Source organism: Piliocolobus tephrosceles, chromosome 20 (genome assembly GCF_002776525.5).
Source record: "Piliocolobus tephrosceles isolate RC106 chromosome 20, ASM277652v3, whole genome shotgun sequence".
NCBI lineage: Eukaryota > Metazoa > Chordata > Mammalia > Primates > Cercopithecidae > Piliocolobus > Piliocolobus tephrosceles.
The window spans coordinates 39076031-39085137 of NC_045453.1; the positions used below are offsets into that span (position 1 = coordinate 39076031).

At 51.2% G+C, this 9107-nt stretch overlaps 1 protein-coding gene across 1 annotated transcript; it reads left to right on the top strand.

Annotated features, from left to right (window-relative positions):
* Window positions 1–1481: 1481 nt before the first annotated feature.
* Window positions 1482–8521, top strand: CD93 (CD93 molecule). The gene is made up of 2 exons (XM_023191878.2): window positions 1482–3611; window positions 3902–8521. The coding sequence occupies exons 1-2, from the start codon at window positions 1684–1686 to the stop codon at window positions 3924–3926; spliced, it is 1953 nt and encodes a 650-aa protein (XP_023047646.1). The 5' UTR covers window positions 1482–1683; the 3' UTR covers window positions 3927–8521.
* The last annotated feature ends 586 nt before the right edge of the window (window positions 8522–9107 follow it).

The window sequence follows — 9107 nt, forward strand, 5'->3', positions numbered from 1 at the left end:
AAACCCGCTTGGGAAACGCCCTGGACCCCAATAAAGGCTTAGGTCTCAGGTCCCTCTCTCTCCCTTCACCCTCCCCCAGGTGAGTGTTCGTGACCCGGACAGCTCCCCACTTTCTGCAAGCCCCGTGGGGTGCGCTGCCATCTCCCTGGGACACGGTGCTTCTGTTGCTTCCTGTGTCTTCTTGTGCTGCCTCCTGCGTCTCCCCCAACCCACACCCCAACCCAAGTCTCCTCCCATCAGGGCTCTCTTAGGAAGTGGCTGTCTTGATAGGAATAAACTGGACATGGCTCAGACGAGAGCCACAGGTGTCTGTCCACAGAAACAAGTTTTGTGTAAGAGAGACTTCTGGTCACTGGGCAGGGCTAGAATTTATAGTCAGTCTCTCCAAGTGAGAGATATAGCCTGCTACCAATGACAGGGGACTTGGAGAACAGCCGAGCCCCTCCCTCAGCTGAGATGGCGCTGAAGCGTGGTCCCCTCAGGCCCCCAGAATGACCCGGCACCAGCTCCAGCAGCCCAGGATCACCTTCTCGGCAAGCCATCACGGATTGGCTTCCTCCTTTTCTGTTTCACTTCCCCTTCCACATAAACTAGTCTCCCCAAATCCTGTCTCAGTGTCCCCTCCTGGTGGGTCCCAACCAATGATCTGAGGTCTGTGGTTGCAAGAAAAGCACCCTGTGAGTCCCGGGCTTTTGCTGAGTCGTGATGTCGGGGGAGGGCCTGCCCCGGCTTGGATTCCCGCTCCCTGCCCAGATTTCCAGCCCTTGCTAGGGATCCTGAGCCAGGGGATGTGAGCCTGCAAGGCCTGCGCCACAAGGCCGGACACATTTTCATTTTCTTTCTGATGCTTTTTGTGACCCTGCCACCTCACAATAAAATATTTCCACTATGAAACCCCCAAAACTGCCAAATTTCACCCATTTTGGATTAACATTATCAAGGAGCTTGGCATTATGTTGAAAACCCAGACATTCCCACGACCCGGCTCCTATTTAAAAAATGTCTGTCTATTTAAAGTTCAGGATGGGAGGATAAAAGAGAAAAGACTCCCAAAGTCAACAGAGAACATGAGCTAGGCAAAAGGAAAGTCCAGTTTGCTTCTAAAAAAGGCTGAAAATTATAACCATCCATGGCCTTGTGTCTTAAGTCTCAGGAGTTTTTTTTCTTTTTTGATGGTTTGCAAACCAAAGTGGAATTTTATTATGGGTTACTAAGGGAGCTTCCTCGAGTTTCTAGCCCCCAAAGCCTCTGTGCACTCCATGGCATGCCTCCGAGGCTCCTCATGCCATGAGAAAGAGAATGGAGCCAAAATCAAGCCGGCAGTATCTCCAGGCTGTAACGTCTTCCACACGTCGCTGAGTTTCCACAGTGCTGAGCCAGGGACCCGGCAGAGCTGCCTGGCTCCTTTTATGAACAACAGCACCGTGATGAAGGCAGCAGGAGTCAGAGAACTATTCATTGCAGGAAGCCCCAGCATCCGGTGAGAAATAAGAAGTACAACAGTACAGGATGCGCCTTGGGTCACGGGGACGTGGAAAGCCCGCAGCCTTTGTGTCCTTCTCGGGGCGAGAGTGGCTGCAGCTCACCCCTCAGCTCCCGTCGGGTCCCAGCTGGGAGCCGAGATAGAAGCTCCTGTCGCCGCTGGGCTTCTCGCCTCCTGCCGAGAGGCACACGGAGACCGGGATGGCCACCTCTATGGGCCTGCTGCTGCTGCTGCTGCTCCTGAGGCAGCTCGGGGCCGGGACGGGAGCTGACACGGAGGCGGTGGTCTGCGCGGGGACCGCCTGCTACACGGCCCACTCGGGCAAGCTGAGCGCTGCCGAGGCTCAGAACCTCTGCAACCAGAACGGGGGCAACCTGGCCACTGTGAAGAGCGAGGAGGAGGCCCAGCACGTCCAGCGAGTACTGGCCCAACTCCTGAGGCGGGAGGCAGCCCTGACGGCAAGGATGGGCAAGTTCTGGATTGGGCTCCAGCGAGAGAAGGGCAAGTGCCTGGACCCCAGTCTGCCGCTGAAGGGCTTCAGCTGGGTGGGCGGCGGCGAGGACACGCCTTACTCTAACTGGCACAAGGAGCTCCGGAACTCGTGCATCTCCAAGCGCTGTGTGTCTCTGCTGCTGGACCTGTCCCAGCCGCTCCTTCCCAGGCGCCTCCCGAAGTGGTCCGAAGGCCCCTGTGGGAGCCCAGGCTCCCCCGGAAGTAACATCGAGGGCTTCGTGTGCAAATTCAGCTTCAAAGGCATGTGCCGGCCTCTGGCCCTGGGGGGCCCAGGTCAGGTGACCTACAGCACCCCCTTCCAGACCACCAGTTCCTCCTTGGAGGCTGTGCCCTTTGCCTCTGCCGCCAATGTGGTCTGTGGGGAAGGGGATAAAGACGAGAGTCAGAGTCATTATTTCCTGTGCAAGGAGAAGGCCCCCGATGTGTTCGACTGGGGCAGCTCGGGCCCCCTCTGTGTCAGCCCCAAGTATGGCTGCAACTTCAACAATGGGGGCTGCCACCAGGACTGCTTTGAAGGCGGGGATGGCTCCTTCCTCTGCGGCTGCCGGCCAGGGTTCCGGCTGCTGGACGACCTGGTGACCTGTACCTCACGAAACCCTTGCAGCTCTAGCCCATGTCGTGGGGGTGCCACATGCATCCTGGGATCCCATGGGAAAAACTACACGTGCCGCTGCCCCCAAGGGTACCAGCTGGACTCGAGTCAGCTGGACTGTGTGGACGTGGACGAATGCCAGGACTCCCCCTGTGCCCAGGAGTGTGTCAACACCCCTGGGAGCTTCCGCTGCGAATGCTGGGTTGGCTATGAGCCGGGAGGTCCTGGAGAGGGGGCCTGTCAGGATGTGGATGAGTGTGCCCTGGGCTTCTCGCCTTGCGCCCAGGGCTGCACCAACACAGAGGGCTCATTCCACTGTTCCTGCGAGGAGGGCTACGTCCTGGCCGGGGAGGACGGCACTCAGTGCCATGACGTGGATGAGTGTGTGGGCCCAGGGGGCCCCCTCTGCGACAGCTTATGCTTCAACACACAAGGGTCCTTCCGCTGTGGCTGCCTGCCAGGCTGGGTGCTGGCCCCCAATGGGGTGTCCTGCACCATGGGGCCTGTGTCTCTGGGACCAGCATCTGGGTCCCCCGATGAGGAGTACAAGGGAGAGAGAGAGGGGAGCACTGTGCCTCCCGCTGCAACAGCCAGTCCCACGAGGGGCCCAGAGGGCACCCCCAAGTCTATACCCACCACAAGGAGACCTTCGCTCTCATCTGATGCCCCTGTCACCTCTGTCCCACTTGAGATGCTGGCCCCCAGTGGGTCCCCAGGCCTCTGGAGGGAGCCCAGCATCCATCACACCACAGCTGCCTCTGGCCCCCAGGAGCCTGCAGGTGGGGACTCCTCTGTGGCCACACAAAACGACGACGGCACTGATGGGCAAAAGCTGCTTTTATTCTACATCCTAGGCACCGTGGTGGCCATCCTACTGCTGCTGGCCCTGGCTCTGGGGCTACTGGTCTATCGCAAGCGGAGAGCGAAGAGGGAGGAGAAGAAGGAGAAGCCCCAGAATGCAGCAGACAGTTACTCCTGGGTTCCAGAGCGAGCAGAGAGCAGGGCAATGGAGAACCAGTACAGGTAAAGGGGGCCCTGAGCAACTGGGGGAGGGGATGCACAGGCGTGGGGACACTGACCACAGTACAAAGAGGTGGCAGCAGGAGCAGGCCCAGGTTCCCTGTGGGCAGACACACCCCGGTCCCGGCAGCTGACCCCTCAACCTCCCCCCACGCCAGGCACGTGGCCTCCCTTACAGCATGCTGTCCCTCCGCAGCGCCGCTGCACGTAAGGTGGGGCTCCCTCCCAAGGTCCAGACGTGCAGGTGGCAGGGGCGCCGTGGCTTCCAACACTGTCTCTTTTGTTTCCCATAGTCCGACACCTGGGACAGACTGCTGAAAGTGAGGTGGCCCTAGAGACACTAGAGTCACCGGCCACCATCCTCAGAGCTTTGAACTCCCCATTCCAAAGGGGGACCCACATCTTTCTGAAAGACTGGACTGAAATCTTAGCAAACAATTGTAAGCCTTCTCCTTAAAGACCCCTTGGAACATGCAGGTATTTTCTGCGCGTGTGTGGTGTTCCTGAAGTGGAAGCTGTGTGTTGGCGTGCCGCAGTGGAGATTTTGTGACTCTGTAATGATTCTTACTCCCCCTTCCTTTTCAAATTCCAATGTGACCAATTCCGGATCAGGGTGTGAGGAGGCCGGAGCTGAGGGGCTGCCCTGAATAGCTTCTCTGCTCACTTCGACCATCTAAGAGGAAAAGGTGGGCTGCTCATGCCGATTAGGATTGAAATGATTTGTTTCTCTTCCTAGGATGAAAACTAAGTCAATTAATTATTCAATTAGATAAGAAGATCTGATTTTTTGATCAAAGGGAACATGTTCAGGACTGGAAACATTTCTTTACATTTGCATTCCTGCATTTCCCCAGCACAAGTCTTGCTGAATGTGAAATTGTTGACATCCTCCAGAATGGCCAGAAGTGCAATTAACCTCTTAGGTGGCAAGGAGGCAGGAAGTGCCTCTTTAGTTCTTACATTTCTAATAGTCTTGGGTTTATTTGCAAAGGAAGCTTGAAAAGTATGAGAAAAGTTGCTTGAAGTGAATTACAGGTATTTGTGAAGTCACATCATCTACAGGGCTAGGGCGAGAGAGGGCAGGGATTTGTTCACAGATACTTGAATTAATTCATGTAAATGTACTGAGGTTATCACACACTTGACTATGGATGTGATCCACACTAACAAGGAAACAAAATCAAAGACAACCTGTCTTTGAGCCAGGGCAGGCCCCAGACACCCTGCTTGTGGCCCCGCCTCCACTCATCCCGCTGGGAATGCCAGTGCTCCGAACTCAGAGGGAGGAAGCCATGCGGAAACTTCCATTGGGCTGTTTTCTGAAGGATGTGTGAACGGGAGATGATGCACTGTGTTTCAAAAGCTGTCCTTTTAAAGCATTTTAGCATGGTTCATAGTTCACAGTTGATGCAGCATCCTGAGATTTTAAATTCTGAAGTGTGGGTGGGGCACACACCAAGTAGGGAGCTAGTCAGGCAGTTTGCTTAAGGAACTTTTGTCCTGTGTCTCTCTTTTCCTTAAAATTGGGGGTAAGGAGGGAAGGAACAGGGAAGAAGAGGACTAACTAAAATCATTTTTATCAGCAAAAATTGCTCCACGCCATTGAAATTTATATCCTAATTTTAAAAGTCACGTTTGCAAAGATTTCTCTCTGTGATGATAATGTGGTCGATAGTGTGCACTCTCCTTCTCTCTCTTTCTCTCACACACACACACAGCACCATTCTGCCTGGGGCACTGGAACACAGCCCTGGGGTCACCAATGGTCAGAGTCACTAGCAGTTACCTGAGTATCTCTGGGAGGCCTCATGTCTCCTGTGGGCTTTTTGCTGCCACTGTGCAGGAGAACAGACAGAGGAAATGTGTCTCCCTCCAAGGCCCCAAAGCCTCAGAGAAAGGGTGTTTCTGGTTTTGCCTTAGCAATGCATCGGTCTCCGAAGTGACACCCTGGAGCAGTTGAAAAACCACCAGGTGCAGGCCCTTAGAGTTAATACTCTTGCCAGTTTTGAAATATAGATGCTATGCTTCAGATTGTTTTTAATGGAAAACTCAAGGGGCAGGGGAGGTGAAAGGAAAGATGGAGGTTTTGTGGGGCTCAGTGGGGCATTTGGAACTTCTTTTTAAAGTCATCTCATGGTCTCCAGTTTTCAGTTGGAACTCTGGTGTTTAACACTTAAGGGAGACAAAGGCTGTGTCCATTTGGCAAAACTTCCTTGGCCATGAGACTCTAGGTGATGTGTGAAGCTGGGCAGTCTGTGATGTGGAGAGCAGCTGTCTGTCTGGCCATTCAGAGGATTTTAAAGACATGGCTGGATGCGCTGCTGACCAACATCAGCACTTAAATAAATGCAAATACAACAATTTTCCCTCTGGGCCTTGAAAATCCTTGCCCTTATCATTTGGGGTGAAGGAGGCATTTCTGCCCTTGGCTTCCCAGAGCCCCAACGCAGTCTGTGTATGAATCCTGGGGTCCAACGAGGCCTCCTATTTCCACAGTGTTCTGATTACTCTCACAGCCCAGGCCCATCGTCTGGTCTCTGAATTTTTCTCTAGGTGACAACATGCAGCCCCATTCTCAACAACAGGGAGGGCACGGACCCTCTCTACGGAACCCACAAGGAGAGAAATGGGTGATAAAGAATCCAGTTCCTCAAAACCTCCCCTGGCAGGGCTGGGTCCCTCTCCTGCTGGGTGGTGCTTTCTCTTGCACACCACTCCCACTGCTGGGGGAGAGCCAGCAAGCCAACCAGACGGCTCAGGAGGTGCATCTGATGGAAACCACTGGGCTCAAACACGTGCTTTATTCTCCTGTTTATTTTTGCTGTTACTTTGAGGCATGGAAATTCTTGTTTGGGGGATCTTGGGGCTACAGTAGTGGGTAAACAAATGCCTACCGCCAAGGGGACATTAACAAATCATCCTTCTCCTGAGGGACCCAAGCTTGCTCGGGCGTGGCACAGTGGGGAATCCAGGGGTCATAGTGTGGGGAGAGGTGCACCCTGACACCTGCTGACTTCTCACTAGACACAGTGTTTCTCTCCAGGTGACCTGTTCGGCAGCAGAACAAGCCAGGGCCGTGGGGTCGGGGGAAGGTTTCACTTAGAGATGGACAACAAGGCAATGAAGACTTGTTGTCCAAATAGGTCAATAATTCTGGGAGACTCCTGGAAAAAACTGAATATATTCAGGACCAACTCTCTCCCTCCCCTCATCCCATGTCTCAAAGCAGACAATGTAAAGAGAGAACATGTCACACACGCAGCTTGCCATACCCACTCATTCCTGAATTTCAGGTGCTGTCACTGCTCTTTCTTTCTTCTTCGTCATTTGGGAAGGGTGATGCAGGAGGACAATTCCTACAGATAATCTGATGAAGGCAGAAAAACCAGGGCAGGACAGTTATCGACAATGCATTAAGAGGAACTTGGTGAGCATCCTCTGTAGAAGGGACTCTACCCCTGCTCAACAGCTTGGCTTCCAGGCAAGACCAGCCACATCTGGTCTCTGCCTTTGGTGGCCCACACTTCAGCATCATCCTCATTGCCACAGCATCACGATGCAACACATCTGTGTGTAGCACTATGACGTTATGTTTGGGTAATGTGGGGATGAACTGCACGAGGTTCTGATTAAGGATGTGGGGAAGTGGGCTGTGGTCACTGCCGACCTTGCAAGGCCATCTCAAGGCCTGTCTGTTGGTCAGTGGCAGAGGAGCAAAGCTTCAGGAAGGGCCAGCCTCATGTCATCTTCCCCGCAATCAGGCAGAAAAGTGGAGTCAAAAAGTCTAACCTTTATATGCATGTGTTATGTCCATTTTGCAGGATGAACTGAGTTTAAAAAAATTTTTTTTCTCTTCAAATTGCTTTGTCTTTTCCATCCTCATGGGTCTTATCCCTGAGCAATATTTCGATGGATGGAGATGATCATTAGGTACTTCTGTTTCAACCTTTATTCCTATAAATATTTCTGTGAAAACTAGGAGAGCAGAGATGAGATTTGACAAAAAAAAAAATTTTGAATTAAAAATAACACTGTCTTTTTAAAACTAACATAGGAAAGCCTTTCCTATTATTTCTCCTCTTAGCTTCTCCATTGTCTAAATCAGGAAAACAGGAAAACACGGCTTTCAAGCAGCTGCAAAATGGTTTAATGCCCCCTACATATTTCCATCACCTTGAACAATAGCTTTAGCATGGGAATCTGAGATATGATCCCAGAAAACATCTGTTTCTACTTTGGCTACAAAACCCATGGCTTAAATCTATATGGTTTGTGCATTTTCTCAACCAAAAATAGAGGATGATAATCTGAATTCTCCGTATATTCACTAATCAAAGACACTATTTTCATAATCGATTTCTGAGACAAATACTCACTGAAGGGCTTTAAAAATAAATTGTGTTTTGGTCTGTTCTTGTAGATAAATGCCCTTCTATTTAAAGTAGAAGCTCTGGAATCCCTTTATTGTGCTGTTGCTCTTATCTGCAAGGTGGCAAGCAGTTCTTTTCAGCAGATTTTGCCCACTATTCCCCTGGGCTGAAGTTCTTTGCATAGATTTGACTTAAACTTGAATTTGATCCCTGAAAAGCCTTGCTCTCTGATGTCAGATGTGATTGTAAATGTCAGTAATCACTTCATGAACGCTAAATGAGAATGTAAGTATTTTTAAATGTGTGTATTTCAAATGTGTTTGACTAATTCTGAAATTATAAGATTTCTATGCAGGATTTATCTTCATCCTGTGCATGTTTCCCAGACTGTGAGGAGGGACAGCTCAGAGATTGAGCTTTTCCTCCAAGTTCTAACAAAATGGTCCTTTGAGTGCCATCATGGGTCAGCCTTTAGAAAGGTGCAGCTTTGTCGTCCTTTGAGCTTTCTGTTATGTGCCTATCCTAATAAATTCTTACATACATGGGTTGTGAACTTGTTTTAATATATTTCACGACAACTCGAAATACCTGGCAGAACTTGCTTTCAAGGTCATTACATTTATCCATCTCCCTTTTCAAAGACTTGCTAAAAAGAAGGTACCCTGTGGTTGAGTTTCTGCACCTGCACCTGTTGGAGGTGACAGGGGGCGCTGGGCTCTGCCCTCCTTCATTACCTCAGCAAATGTGTTCCCTGCCCTTCAGTGTGCTGCCCTTGGGGACATGGAATACAGAGGGCTGCACTGCGCCCAGTGTCCATGGCAGCTGAGTCCACTCATCCATGGTCCCCTCATCACTCTTTAATTCCCTGCATCTTGTAAATTACATGGGTGATGCCTGGCGCAGAATTAAACATGTCCAATGGATGCGATGTGAAAATACTGTCCTATAATTATCATTGGAGCATTTATCACTACTTTGTCAGCAAAGCCCTTTCAGTTTATTTAACTAATTGGACAGGCAGATCCGATTGCTGGTTGTTTAGCTACACAAATCTCATGGTGATTCCAAGTCAGGAACAGCAGATGGTGGTCAATTCTGAGTCAGGCTGCTTTAAGATTGTGCAAAAGGC

Bases quoted from the DNA above. Each gene is read 5' to 3' on its own strand.
- CD93 (XM_023191878.2), top strand. From the start codon at position 1,684: ATGGCCACCTCTATGGGCCTGCTGCTGCTGCTGCTGCTCCTGAGGCAG. The intron at 3,612-3,901 runs GTAAAGGGGGCC...TGTTTCCCATAG, and splicing joins GCAATGGAGAACCAGTACAG to TCCGACACCTGGGACAGACT.